The sequence below is a fragment of the Mytilus californianus genome, unplaced genomic scaffold (genome assembly GCF_021869535.1).
Source record: "Mytilus californianus isolate M0D057914Y unplaced genomic scaffold, xbMytCali1.0.p SCAF_8, whole genome shotgun sequence".
Classification (NCBI taxonomy): Eukaryota; Metazoa; Mollusca; class Bivalvia; order Mytilida; family Mytilidae; genus Mytilus; species Mytilus californianus.
In genome coordinates, this window is record NW_026262734.1 from 84,074,107 (window position 1) to 84,089,686 (window position 15,580).

The window sequence follows — 15,580 nt, forward strand, 5'->3', positions numbered from 1 at the left end:
TAGGGAGAGATGTTTGAGAAAACAGAGCACTGAAAACGTTTGTATCTGCTCAAAGCCGACACCCCGCATGTGGCGTTCCACACGGTGAAGATGACCCAAAGAAATTCGTTGACCGAAACAGTTACAAGATAATCGCTCCGTTTGAAGTCCTGATGTTTCAAAATATCGAGTTCACTCCTTTTAGATATACAATTTCTTGGTTTCATGTAGAGGTGTTATAATGATGGTTTGTCATTCGCCTGTTTATGCAACTTTGTTCAATGTATGTTAAAGCCTTCGGTACAGACATATTGACACGTTGCCATGTTGGCGGGTTATGATTATGTCTGGACTAAAATCCTGATGACATAATTCGATATACTTTTTTACTTGTAGGAAAAATGACTTCGAATTTCGAATTTCATGGAAGAACAAAAGTTGAAACAAATTATTTTAAAGAGTAAGATATCTGAACAAGATAAACGATGACTGTACCCTGACCTTAATGTCGTGCACGGAAAAGATGACCATGACTTTATAATTAATTTGCTGACTTAAAACAGTAAAACAAAAGAAGTTGGACATAAGTGTAACCCAAACATTGATGATTCTTTATTTAGTTTATATATATTTTATTTGCTCAAACCAAAAAGAATCAGACACAATTAAAACATACTCATAAAGTCTTCTCCACAATACAATATATATAAAAATACAAATTGAATGTGTTAGATATAAGAAGATGTGGTATGAGTGCCAATGAGCCAACTCTCCATCCAAGTCACAATTTGTAAAAGTAAACCATTATAGGTCAAAGTACGGTCTTCAACACGGAGACTTGGCTCACACCGAATAGCAAGCTATAAAGGGCCCCAAAAATGACTAGTGTAAAACCTTTCAAACAGGAAAACAAACGGTCTAATAATATATGTATAAACGAGAAACGAGAAAAACTTATGAACCACATCAACAAACGACAACTACTGTACATCAGATTCCTGAAGAGGATAGGTGCAAACAAATGCAGCGGGTTTAAACGTTTAAATAGGTACCTACCTTCACCCTTATCTGAAACAATAGTGTAACATCACAACATAGAAAGACACACTATAAAATATCAATTGAAATGTCTTAACTCTATCTAAAGACATATTAACACAAGTGAACATACACTGAACGAATAAATTTGATCTATGACACAATGTAAATACAAAATCAATAAAATAAGGGGTTAGATGTTAAACAATTTCAGAAAACAACCATAACCTTGAATAAAATGCCGCCAAATAGAATAATGTAAACAGATAAATGAAAATAATTTTATTGTAAGGTATACAGTATAAATAGAGAACGGAAATATTTTTTACAAAATAAATAATTGTGTTGTTCATAGTACGAGAACATAATTGAAAATTTATAGTCATACCAAACACTTATCAAAGCTGGTATTTATCAAAAAGAGAGAGACGAGGTATAATACTAAATAAGTAAACATTAAATAACAAAAAAGCATTACAAATTGTATCAACAGGTCAAATAAACAAGAAAGTACAATTTGACAGTACTCGCAGTTACTGAAAGCTAGTTTAAAGCCAAAAACAATTAATAATAAAAAAATCATGCATCAGAGACTAAAATCAACTAAAACACATCCCAGGGATTTAGTATTTTAACGTCATGGACAGTCAAAGAAGACATGACTTGTGCAATGCCAAAAAGAAAAGGTATCGACAGACAGTAGGATAGTTAGGAGTGTGATGTCTTTATACATCCCGTTTGAAAAGAATACAAAATTAGTTATGTTTTAATTTGCCGATGAAAAAGTCGATATTTGTGCCAATGTAAACTATATTCAAAGATCTAATTACAACATTGAGAAGATATCCTTTACTAATAAGTTTATTTAAAGGTTCGATGAGTTTACACGGATCACATAATGATTTCCGCGCTTTTAGTACAATATTACAGTAAAATTTAGGATGTGCAATATCGTTTTTAATAAGTTCTTTAGGTACAGCATGTATTATATCATATAAACAACATACATATTACTAAACTATACTGAAAAAAGAACAAAATGAAGAAAGAACGACAGAGATTAGAATGATGATGATAATGTGTGTTTTACCTATGTTGATATTATACTACCAGGAATCGTTTTGATATCTTTATAAAATTGAAAACTTGTTTAACAATTTGCACATTTTTATCATAAGAAAGAGTTTTTTTTTCCAAAAACCAATAGTTTTAAGTCTAAATTGCAGACTTCTGGACTCTAGCTGAGACTATTAAACAGAATAGCCTTTCAATTTAATAGAAAAGACAATCAAATCAAAAATGGTGCATGTCCTGTATATCCAAACCACATTTACATGTTGGATCAGATGTAATGTTAGCTCTAAACAAGTCACAATTCAAAAAAGATGCCGGACATCTAAATGGAGTTATGATTATATTCAATGTTCTAGGACCATATGAATAATGTTGAGATTGATTCTCATTTCGACTGTTGTGGTTTTATAATTCTTCTTTGAATTTTGATATTGAGTCTACATTTCGAACTGACATAATCAGATTATTCCAAAGTTTATTTGTTGGGGGGATAAATGATTTAGAAGTCAGTGTCAGTCTGCAAAATGGTGAGATAATATTCTCTCCATTTCGAAAGAGATATTGTGTTGTTCGTTGAATTTTAGGGGGAACAAGGCTGACCGGATATTCAGGTGCATAATTATTTTGAATTTTATAAAACAATTGTAGTTTTCTTCTTTTTCTTCGTTCCTCTAAAGTTGATATTTGAGAGTTTGCAGTACATTCATATGCTTTTTAACACTATTTAATATATTTTTGACATGGTTGTTCCATTTTGCGTCACTTCTAAATGTAACCCCTAGATGCTTATGAGATTGCACAATTGATTTTTTTTTTTTAATTTTTCATAGTAAAATTAATATCTTGTGTCTCATTATTTCTGTTTTTTTTCTGAATTGAAAGACATAAGCCACTTTCTTGACCATTCATCCAGCTGTCTCAGGTTACGACTAACAACTGATTGTATAAGTTCTTCGTCATGACCCGAGTAACTGAATGAAGTGTCATCTGCAAATAGTCTGCATAAAGAAGTTAACTTTTTAGCAATATCCTCAATATATACGATAAACAATAAAGGACCGAGAACTGATCCTTGGAGTACACCAGCTGAAACATTGCAAACATTCGAGGATAATTAATTAATGATAACAGTTTTATTTTCTTTGATAAAGGTAGCTAGTGACGCAATTTAACAGATTTTCCTCAATGCCATATGATTTCATTTTATGTAGTAAACCCAGATGCCTAACTTTGTCGAAAGCCTTCGAAAAATCGCAAAAAAAAACAACAGCAAATTTCTTTTGTTTCTAGTGCATTTACGATACAATCCTATATTTTTAATAAATGATGAACTGTTGATTGTTTTGGCAGAAAACATGACTGGTATTCATAAATAAGTTTTTTATTAAAGAGATGATTATAACGCCACAGTACCCAATTTGCACCGAGTACGACAATTGCACCTATTCTACAAAAATAGCTGCGGAAATCTTTCAAGGTGTCTTTGAGACTAAACAATTTGTATTTTTATGATTTGACATTGTGCACGTCTTTCAACATAGGTAAATATATTTAAATATACACAAAACGTTCACAATATATATATATCAACAGATGAAACATTTACTGGAAAAAGTAAATCTACGGAAACGTCGCCATGCGACCTTCTCAAAAAGTCATCTTTTAAAAATGAGCAAATTAGATATGTTACAAGCATCCATTTCTTAAAAAATGAATACTAAGCATGGACTAATATCGAATTGTTCTAAATATTTGAAGAAATAGAACAAAACATCTGTTATTCGATTTTTAAGGATGTGAATTTAAGCATGGATGCAATTTGGGTTCTCCTCATTACAGAATCATGGATCGTTTGGAGGTCGGTTCAAACCCATTTTTTATGATTCAATGTGAATTCAAAATTAAATTGGTATAACTATATAGTAAATAAGGATACGTCTACAAAATAAACACAGAATGGAAACTATTGTCTGGATCATAAAAAAATGTAGGTGAAAAAACCGTCAAAATAGGTGCAATTTGGGTACCCTCACGTTATACATATTTAAAAACAACTCGTTCCCTAACTTTCCCCACGCATCTAGTTAGAGGTGAATCCCACTCACATTAATTTGCAATTTTCAAGCTGGTTAGATATACACATTAAATAAGGGACCTGTTGAATATAATTCGAAGAGGTATCGCAACTTTATCTGATCAGATCTGATCAGATCTTGACCATCCTGTGGCAAATCACATCTGGTCCCGATGCTTTATTTGGATCAAGAATATTAATCATATCTCGTTTTCTTGAATAGAGACATGTAAGTCACAAATTGTATCGTCAGGTTTACTTTCAAATTAAATTTCATATAATTTGGAGATTAAGTTAAAATACTTGTTTAAAAGTGGATTCTTTAAGAGAACGTTTTAAGATATTTAAAATTATATGACCCTTATTGATATAAAGATAAAGATGTGATTGCCAATAACATAACTATCTACCGGAGTCAACATTACGTTGGGTGTAAACAATTAATTAACCGTACGAATTTCAACAATGATTAAAACATTGGAAACAGACTGATTTGTCCAAAGATTGGCCCGCATCAAACACACCTTACAAAAAGACGACAGACCCACAGTACCGATATAAGAGTACTCGGAGTAACTACATGTAATTGGAATCCATTTACAACTTATACACAAATAACGTTATCCCAGAATGAACTATAAATCAGTAAGCATCTAATGGATTTAGTGTAAATAACTCATATACAGTCTGAGAAATGCATGTCCTTGTGTAATTCAGCTACATTATATCATTAGGATGTAGGACCATAACTTTTTTTAACTGTAAATACATATTTGGTTGTTTTGTTTTTTATCATAGTTGCAAATGGATGTCTTTACGGCTCCATATCGTAAGTTGTTGGTTATAAATGTTATAAATTTATATGGAAACTTATACTGTTAACTACTATTAGCATAAGATCACAAAGGGTACAATCCGGAGATATTTCAGGTGTTGTCGCCCCTAACATATCGTACAGTCGTCGTGCTTGACCTTTTTAGCACAAATGTTTTAGTTTTAAGTGGAAATGCTATTAATTATGATTTCAACGAGGGTTTATGTTTTGGGTGTTCTACTCAGTCAATCAAATTTATATCATATCACATATATGAACGATATCTAGTCCCATTTCTATTCTCAATTTTATCTCATTTACTCTTGAAAATGTCACGAAAAATACATCGCTTTTCGTTGTTGATAATAAAACGTCTTAGTCTATGGTGCTAAACTTTTTTAAAAATTTTTGTTATCCATTCATATGATTTAGCAATAATTCAAAACGGAGTTCTTATAATGAAATATTCAAGAAAAACTGTAAATTTATTACGGTAACTAACTGGATCCGAAATAAATAATAAAATGAAGTGTTTATCAACCTTCATCGAAAATAAATGTGAGAAGTTTTGTAAGGTTATTGTAGATTCTTTTTATCCAATTGTAAAACTTACGGTTCGGAAATCAATTAAGAAATTAATAAAAGGAATGATAATTTGTCAATATCTAGGACTTGAAACTACCTCAGGTAGTCGTACAGCGTTTTAATATTCGTGCTCTTTGATAGAGGTGATGGTTATGAAGTAAATGCTGGACAAATATGAATTTATAAATTCGTCAATATTCAATGTTTTTGGCTCTTCGGACAGTTACACTTTTTAATAGTCGGCACATCTAAACTGAAGGTTAAATTCAACAGATGTCGTTTTCGCTATCAAGGCTTTTGTTCTGACATTTGAAAAAAAGGTGAAGTAATAATAAAACTATCCCAAGAAAAACAGCTCCAACAAATAATATAAACAGTGATATCATCAATGTACTTGTCCTATCCACTGGTGCTTTTATGTTATAGTCTGTATTATCTAAAATATATAACAGTATGTCTTGATAATAATAGCATAATCACCTTGATAAATGGGGTTTGTTTATATTAAATACGTTTCCTATCTTAAATTTGTATGACACCAATTGTTTTTTTTTTCAAATCTTGAACAATGTTATATGTTGTTTATTTGAGAAAGGGTCTTTAAGTGATTAAAGATCCCAATGATAACAGTGGTAAGGAAATTTGGTGACTTAAGTCTTCAACCAGCAGTAATACATTGTCAAAGTGGAGTGTTCGATTGGCTGTGTGGGAAGTAAACATACGCTGCGCCATCAATAATAAAGCAATGTATGTTTTGATGTATCCAACGACAGATACTAGTATATCATTTTTAGAGTGTAGGTTTCAAAACCACAGTGTACTTATAATCAAATAATGAGCAACATAGCAATCAGTGCGTTTTCTTCACAACCAAAGAAAGTTCTTTCTATAAATAGTGTGATAGTTTTGTTATGTTTTTGTTCATGTTATCATAGTGGAATTTGACATGTTGCCTTTCATAACTGCAGATAATAAACAAATATAACAGTACCGTTATGTGACATTCGAGATGTTTAAATTTGCAAATACAAGTACAGTAAAGATACATTGTAATGTTGATAATAACTTTCGATACAATTAATTATAGTGATTTCCCAGTAAGGTAAAAATCGATAAGTTTTCAAATGAAATAAATCTAATAATTTCACTCCTCAGACGTTATACTACAATTGGGGGTGTTAGGACGTTATGGATAACCATGATAACATTGAATCAAAACAATTGAGAATGCGAATACAGTTCCACTTATGCTTTACCTTCTTTTCCATTTAAAAAGTCATGGTCAATGTTATAAAAAGAATAACTAATCCAAGAAATAATATTTTTAACTCGTTACCGAACAACACTAATTCTAAACTGATGTGCTACTCACACTTGTGACTTAATGTGTTGTTCGGTCACTCATTGAATATTTTTTCTATATTTATATATCACTAAGAAAGTTAAATAACAATGTACTGTACTTACTGCCCTGAGTATCACATATATGTGTATCAATTAGAATATACTTCGTTGAGCCAACAATACATAGTACTTTAAAAGCACCGCAACCTAGGTGTTCTACTTTATGACTAGTGTTGAATTCAACGTTGTAGAATAACTCATCTTTTTTTACTTTGGACGGTAGAGTTGATAAAAGATATGTATCCTACAATAAATAAATAAATACAAAGTCATTATCAAATAAGTTTAAGAAAAGAAAGTATGGAATAGCCTAAAAAAATGTCCTACTTTGCACTAGAAACTTAGTTACATATTTAAAAAGATTTGAACACTCATGTATGTATCTTTCAAACTTTTTATTTATTCTATCGTCAATGATGAGTCTTTTGTAGAAGAAACGCACGTCGTCTGGCGTACAACGTTTTAATCCTGGTATCTATGATGAGCTTATTTAGATTTTGTGTTTGCGTTATTCGTGTTATTTATTGATGGTTCCTAATCTATTTAAGGATTGACTGTAATATTTTTTTCTGTCTATGAAGAAATAACATCAAAAAGGTGGTGCACACTGAATAACCCGCGTAGCGGGTTATTTTAAAGTGTGCACCACATTTTTTATGTTATTTCGAATAGAAAGAAACAATGTTACAGTCATTTCTTATAATTTAATTCTAAATTCCATTTTAAACCGTAGTAAACCATGAAAAAAAACGTTGATGACGTCCCGGTCACATGACAAAATTATGTCTATCAGCTGATAAACAAAACAACGTCAGCCAATCAGAAGACGCGTTACATCCAAAATTAAATTATTCAAAATTGTTAATCATGCCTGTTTACTTTAATAGAGGGTATTTTTTCTGCAACATTAAAAGGGTTGAATCGACACGTGTAAATCTTTCAAAAATGTAAAGTTGAATCTGAACAAAAAATACTAACTTAGTTTTGACCGTTGAACTATTTTTCTGATAAAAAATTGAACCTGTTGTAATAGGGAAAGGTGGACTATGTTTAAAAATGAAAATAATTTGTCTTCATCATGTTCATGTTACTGTTAAACTTATTTTCAAACATTCAAAAATTTACACGATTTCGATCTTATTATTTACATGTTCGTAGCAAGCGTATTCATTCGCAATCTTTTTTAAAAATTCTTATTCAAGACGCTGAAGAAATGCGATTATGATATCTCTAGAAAAATTAACTTAACATCACACTAAATGTTATCCAAATACGTTATTACAACAATTGATATTTCAATAGAAACAAATGTAAACAAGTTATTACAATTTATTGCCACTTTTAATGGTATGTCCTGAAATGTAATAAGTATTTATCCTGTAATCGACATTTCTACAAAACAAATGCCGGTTAACGGATAACTAACAACGATCGATACAAAGTGTACGTTTGTATCTCTTTATATCTTTTGCTGCGATCAAACGGTTATGTTCAAATAACTTTTTTCTTAAAAATTCAATTAGATGTCCTCATCGTGGTCCGGGTTTTAATCATGTTAATTCATTGATCAATTTGGGGAAGATCAAAAATCATACGTTAAACATGTTAAAATTCATTGTTAAATTGCAGACTACAAACAATATTCGCACTGTGAAGGGAAATATAAAATTTATTTGGCAAGATTTATACTCAGGAGAAACACAATATGATATATCTATCAGATAACATGTCTGGTGTGTTGTTTCGATTTAGACATTTAACTGACAATCATCAGTTGTAATGTTTATGTGTACTGTATTGTGTCTTACACGATTGCATTCGAGCGTTAAACTTCTGACGGTATTTTTATTTTCTTATTCTTGATCAACATTTTACTCATTAGTGATACTTTTACATACTGTAAAAAAAATGGATTTTAGATATATGTCCGATACCTGAAATACATTTTTCGTAGATTATCTGCTATTGAGTTAACACAATGCTAGTGCATATGACAAACAATCTCATATTCGGATAGTATGTTTATCTTTTGAAAAGTAATATCGACATGTTTTACTTTTTCATTTTTAAACCCTTCACTTAAATAAACTTTATCACAGAAACAACAAATACTAGTTTTGAAAATTAAAATTTATATTATAGTTTTTTTTAACGAGACGGAAACATTAGTAATGTATAAAATGCATGCTGTAGGTAAGTGTATACAAAATGTTTCTACTTCGAATACTATGGTTATCTTTCTAAAAGTAACTTTAGGTCTGGAGTATTTGTCATTTAATCGATTGATCCAAGGTTGCATGAACATGAAATTATACATTAAGGTAGATGGGTGTGGGGGGGAAGGGGGGGGGTGCAAAATCAAAATTCATAGATTGTTTTAATGATATGTCCAAATATAGTTTATCTCATGCTTTATGCAAAAATATTATAAAATAATGGGTGATCGGACTTTTTTTACGCTACAGGTTGTGAAAAATTGTCAGAATTGGTATAGAGTATGCATTGAAAACTTAATTGAGTGTGATCACAAGAATACCGAACTATAGAATTTTAAGATAACATATGAGAAAATAGCTCTAATAGTATGCTTGTTCCTTCGACCAACTCCCCATTTCCATTCTCAATTTTATTTCAGATAAGAAAAAGAAAACATGGGATCACCGGACTCGTTTTCTTACTATATAATAAAATAGGTAAATTCACAACATATTCTATCATTAAAGGTACTATATTTGAGTTATCTCCCCTAAAATCTAAGTTATCTCCTCTTATTTGGCAAAATTGAATCAAACAAAAATATTGTGTTTTTTGTAAAATATGTCGGAAATATGATAAAACACATATTTTTCTATATAAACACGGAACGTCTCACACATGGGTTACATCCTAATCTCGAAATTTGCACATTTCAATCAAGATCTATACCAAATGTTATCTGCTATTTCCAAAATCCAAGATGGAGGGTTATGATAATGGGGGTTTTTAACAACCGTAACTGGCTATAAAGCCCTTGCACGTTCGGTGGTGGAGGAAGACACCCCAGCTACCTTGAATATATCCATATATCTTAAAAGTATTCTCACAAAAGGAGGGATTGTGCTTGATTTTCATATGATGAAGACATAATCTTTCTATCAGTTTAATTGAGGTCCGGAGCTGGAATTTCAGTAACTTCTAGTAGTCCTTTGTTAATTAAGGAATAATTGTCATCTGCTTGTTTTCTTATGTTACCTATTCTGACATCGGTCTCGGACTTCCTTTAAGTTGAGTTTAACTGCGCGTATTGCTGTTAGTTTGTTTATTTTACATTGATTAGATTTAAACGGGAGGGTAAAGATCTCAAAACACATGTTTAAACCCGCTGCATTTTTTGCGCCTGTCCCAAGTCAGGAGCCTCAGGCCTTGGTTAGTCTTGTATGTGTTTTTTTAATTTGTGTTCATCAATATGTTTCGGAGTTGAGTGTGACGTCCATTTTCACTGAACTAGTACACATTTTTGTTTACCGGCCGGCTGAAGCCCGCCTCCGGGTGCGGGATTTTCACGCTGTGTTGAAGACCTAATGGTGGCCTTGGACTGTTTTCAGCTCTTTGGTCGGGTTGTTGTCTCTTTATCACATTCCCTATTTTCAATCTCAATTTTATCATGTCTTTACCTTTACCTTGAAGCAAATAGAACAGCTAGGAATAGGATGAACTTTTTTCATTAGTATATATACATTTAATGTTCCATAGCGCAACGTGTAGTTCAGTTCCTGTTTTTGGTTAGTCGGATTACCTATGAAAAGATAACATAAAAAATTAAATTGCAATTGCAAACAATGGTGATTGTGACCGAAAATGGTTACTGACAATAGCAGCCAATTTGAATCTTCTTACAATAACTACAAATATACATGTTATCATCAACGTTTGCGTTTGGGTAGACATGTTATGTGCAAATTCTGATTTCCAGTATCAAAAAACTTGATCATTGATGCTTTGTGATAAAAGGGCTAAAAGTCTTCAAATAATTTTTTTCTGATTTAATACTTTGAAATATATTTTGGATGTCTACCGACAATTGTTAAAATGCATCCATACAATATGTGTTCTTAACTATTTTCTCGAAGAAAGATTACTATACCAGATATAGATTCTACAATTTCAAAGAAAAACCAAAATATTATATAAAATGACAAAGTCGTTTGAAAAACATCATCCAGGGTAGTGGGTAAATAATTTTTTTAAGAAATCGACATGTAAGATAAAAGATATCAGAGACTTGTCTTTATCAGGTTTCCAAGTTTTATATTTTTTTCGGTTTTACAAACTCATAACATGTTACATTTTCTAGCAAACAAATATATGGGTTGGGGTAGAATTAAAGTGTACATAATTTACTCACTTTCGTAATTGTCATCAATTGAAAGACTGTTTGAATATTCATCAAACCCATATGAACATCTATATTCGTGGTTTATGTCTTCTATAGAAAAATGTTTAATTGTAACACTGAATCCATTATCATTAATCTCAGATAAGTACTTTGATGGATCAAAAGAAACTCCATCTACGGAGAGTATCTTATGATCTGGTCCTCCAAACCATGTCCTTCTCCTGGTGGTATTCATACTCTTGACTGTTAGGGCAGAAGTATTACAGATGAGTTTCACATCTCGACCAAAAACAACTGGTAGTTCTGATATTTCCCATTTGACTAAAACGATTTTAAGATTAAATGGAGAAACGCATCATATGATACATCTTATTTGTCCATGGTGATTTTTTTCATTATTTGGTATATCAGTTTACTCTTGAAATGTTATGTATGCACCCTTTTCTGTTAATTCATTGTTACAATAATGCTGATTAAATCGATCTTTTCCTACCAAAAAGAACACGCTTTTTTGGTAACGTAACGTCTGAATATTTTTGAAATAATGGATTTGTTTCGAATTGTTTAAACATTCTCGTTTTTCAATATACATGGTGTACACGCTCAAAAAGTGGCTTGGAATTATCATGAGTACTTATATATAATTTGTTCATACAATGCACTTTTCTGGGGAAACCTTCATTAGTAAACCTAAACTCTTGAAAGCAAATAATGTATAAATACCTAAATACGCGAGTAGATATATATAGTCATGGACTAGAAGTTTTTTTAATTGATTCAAAATGAATAAAATATTATATTTTTTCCTGACAGAAAAAAAAAGACATGGAATATTTGTGTAATCAGGAACAGGTATAATTGATTTGGTATAACCCAGTGTCAAGAGGAATTTCTAGTAGTCGGAACAAATATATGTTGACCATTAGATCAAAAGTGATCTTGTTCATGTTAAAAGAAAAACCAAAGCCATAGATATGTATAAGGACAACTTATCAATCTTCTACGAAATTTCTAAATTAGGGTTAAACGCTTCACATAATTATTAGAATATATTGAAATTATTGATATTTGAACTTACTCGTGCAGTTTATAAATGGAAGGATCATCAAAAGAAGGACTAACATCTTGATCAAGGTATCCATCTGAAATGATTTTTTTGCATTAAACCAAGTAAAAAGATTTGTTTTATTAACACACGTGTGTGTGTGTGTGAATTTGTTTAACTCATTCATAGTAATTTATGAATTATCGAATTATACAACAAGACATTCAAAGTAGGCATACTTTTACAGTTGCATCTCTGTTTTGAATTCAAAATATATACTAACAATGTTTGGAATATTGTACTGTGTTGAATTTATGTCACATGTTAATGTGCGACCTGAAATATTCCTTTGCTTAATATTATGGTTGATTTCTTGTTTCTTTTAGTATTTTTTCTATGAAATATTCTATAACACAAACAGGATACATGTACAATGCTACCGCTGCAAACGTATACTTTACTTATGTTTTAAAGGTTTAAACGTATACTATGTCGAATAACATACACGATACCAATGTTACTGGACTAGATGCGCATTTGGGTAAAACATATCTCATCAGGGATGCTCCTTGCCATAATATTTGAAAGTCTATAACTTTAAAAAAAAATTGTAAACGGTAATAAAGTATATATGTGTATTACAAATGTATTGAGTATCAGTAGGTTGCCTTTCTGTAAATATAGACAATGCAATTTCCCATAGGAACTCCTTTTACGGCTAAAACTGTACCACTTTTACTATGAAGTTTCGAAAAATATATATCCTAGAATGGAACGCTCATATGCACTGCTCATGCTACTATATTTTTCAAAGGTCAAAATATAGGGCTGTGCGGCATATTTTCAACATTTTTATATGCCCGAACTTCTAAGAGTTTAAACTTGTACTTAAATTATGTACTACCCCTACTTTCACTTTTGGGGACCCTTGGAATTCAAGGCTGTCGCTATATTTTTTATTTTATACTGGTAACCTTCCCAAATTATGTCTCTATGAGATGAAACATATACTCATATTTGGGAACCAGTACGTAAACAAATCAATCTATGAATATTATATATCTCCCCAAAAGAGGCGTGATTTGTGAAACAGCTGAATTTACAAAGTGCAGCCTAGTAAGATAATAAACTGATTTTTAGTTTGTACTTAAGCAATCGTGTTAGAGGAAAAATGACAGCCGTAGTTGCAGGAAATGAAATGAAATGAAGCACTTTTTTCAAATCATAAATGCCGATAAAAAAAACTTAATTCAAACTTCTTCCACGATGATAGTCTACTAGTAAAAATATAGACGATTACCACAACTAATTGTACCTCTTCTATACATTTGCAGGTCCCCTATATGCATTTACTATCGTAACATGGAAATTCTAATGCAATCTTTATGTAACACGCTTTCTCATTGGCTCTTGTCAAGCGTACAATGACAATGTACCCGTCGGAGCCGCTTCACAAAATTTCTTGCGTATGAATCTTGTGACATAAATACTTTGCACAACAATAACAATGGCTACGTCAGATGACGATTTTCACATGTCAGATCTGGATGACCTGGATCTTTTGGGACCGTTAATGTCAAATTTTGACTTGGAAGCAGATATACTGGAAGGTTTAGAGTCAACTGATTTAAATGTATCCAATGAAAATAATAGGGAAGTGTCAGACTCTGATAAACAACCTACGGCAGTGCCAGAGGAATTCACAGCAGACGACGTAAACACAAGTGGTGTTTTTGGTGATGATACAACTGATGGAGTTGCTTGTAGGTTTCTTATGAACAATTTCTAAGCAGATTTTAATCTGCACAGCTTATACCTTGACCCTTTTATACTTCACCATCATTTCTTCCTTGAGCATGTCAATCATTTTTTAACAACCAACATCCCGTAACAATAAACGGGAACCATTCAGGCTTTCTTTGTTTTTGCACTTCATAATTCACTTTCCCTTAAAAATGCATGTTCTAAAATTGATCACTGTCAGTTGTTTCAACCTTTTTATTACTTCCTCTGTCAAATTAAAATGATCTTTGCCTTTGGGAAAAAAGGGGGGGATCTATGTCAAATCAAATTGGGATTTGCCTTTGGGGGAAAAAGGGGGGGAGGTGCTAAAGGGGTTATTCAGGAGATAACGCAAAGTTTCAAATTAAGAGATAACTGTATTGTATTTGAAGCTTTGCGGACGTCCATCGGTAGTTTTACTGTCGCAAATTTAGTTTACCTGTCGACGCGTAGCGGAGACAGGTAAACGGGTATTTGCGACAGTAAAACTACCGATTGACGTCTGCAAAGCTTCAAATACAATACAGTTATCTCTATGCAAAACAAGTACAAAACTCAATTTCAATCATTATTTCAGTGTAATATTTTCATTAAAGAAAATTCCGCGAAAAGATGTTATCTTCAGTGGCCCCTAAACTAGGTGACGTCATAGGTATGCTTCCGGCGTCAAACGTAAACACTGGGCGTTTTTTCTGGCTTCTTGACCGCTTCAGAATGTAATAAAATTTCATAAAAAAGAAGATTTCTAGGTGCAACATGCGAGTTTTTTGCTTATTATTGTAGAAATTACATGTCAATACATTCCGCAATTCAAAATGTCGGCTTCTTTAGTTACAGACAGGGAGATAGAGAATTTTACGCTTACTGTCATCCAGTCAGAACCATTGATACAAAATAATTGCATTAGAATACAGTTATCTCTTTTCTAATGCAAAACAAATTCATAGTTAAATTTCAATCATTATTTCAGAGTAAAATTTTCATTAAAGAAAATTCCGTGAAAAGATGTTACTTTCTTTGGTCCCTAAACTAGGTGACGTCATAAGTATGCTTCTGGTGTCAAAATAAAAACCAGGCGTTTTCTGGCTTCTTGAATAAAAAAAATTACTTTTAAAAAAGTTTACACGTTAATTGACAAATAAATAGCCAGTTAATAATTTGACCCTAGTCATATTTTTTTACAGTGGAACTAGTGAATGAACCAGAAAAAGACCAAGACTTAATTGAAATGATGGAGGTTGTTGAAGGTATAACAACAGAAGAAAACAAAGAAAAGCCAAGTGGGAGGTTCCCGAAACTATCATCTGATGACAAAGAAAATATACTTGATGAGGCGCTTAGTAAATCAACCAAGAAAAACACAAAATATGGAGTGAAGATATTTAGGCGTATGTGTTAAAATAAAAATAA

General features: G+C 31.7%; 3 protein-coding genes across 5 annotated transcripts in view; 1 reads left to right on the forward strand and 2 right to left on the reverse strand.

The window, feature by feature from the left end:
• LOC127711584 (mediator of RNA polymerase II transcription subunit 19-like) overlaps nt 1-15,580 on the reverse strand; it is a 140,603-nt gene that overhangs the window by 49,205 nt on the left and 75,818 nt on the right. The window lies entirely within an intron of this gene.
• On the reverse strand, nt 4,419-12,472 carry LOC127711582 (uncharacterized). The gene is made up of 5 exons (XM_052217671.1): nt 12,422-12,472; nt 11,353-11,664; nt 10,628-10,743; nt 7,032-7,212; nt 4,419-6,000 (listed from the first exon to the last, which is right to left on the reverse strand). Exons 1-5 carry the CDS (start codon nt 12,465-12,467, stop codon nt 5,831-5,833), a joined length of 825 nt encoding a protein of 274 aa, XP_052073631.1. The 5' UTR covers nt 12,468-12,472; the 3' UTR covers nt 4,419-5,830.
• Nucleotides 13,762-15,569, forward strand: LOC127711587 (uncharacterized). The gene is made up of 2 exons (XM_052217679.1): nt 13,762-14,151; nt 15,355-15,569. The coding sequence occupies exons 1-2, from the start codon at nt 13,896-13,898 to the stop codon at nt 15,567-15,569; spliced, it is 471 nt and encodes a 156-aa protein (XP_052073639.1). The 5' UTR covers nt 13,762-13,895.

Bases quoted from the DNA above. Each gene is read 5' to 3' on its own strand.
- LOC127711582 (XM_052217671.1), bottom strand. From the start codon at position 12,467: ATGTTAGTCCTTCTTTTGATGATCCTTCCATTTATAAACTGCACGA. The intron at 11,665-12,421 runs GTAAGTTCAAAT...AAATCGTTTTAG, and splicing joins TCCATTTATAAACTGCACGA to TCAAATGGGAAATATCAGAA. The intron at 6,001-7,031 runs GTAAGTACAGTA...TATATATTTTAG, and splicing joins TATATGTGATACTCAGGGCA to ATAATACAGACTATAACATA.
- LOC127711587 (XM_052217679.1), top strand. From the start codon at position 13,896: ATGGCTACGTCAGATGACGATTTTCACATGTCAGATCTGGATGACCTG. The intron at 14,152-15,354 runs GTAGGTTTCTTA...ATTTTTTTACAG, and splicing joins TACAACTGATGGAGTTGCTT to TGGAACTAGTGAATGAACCA.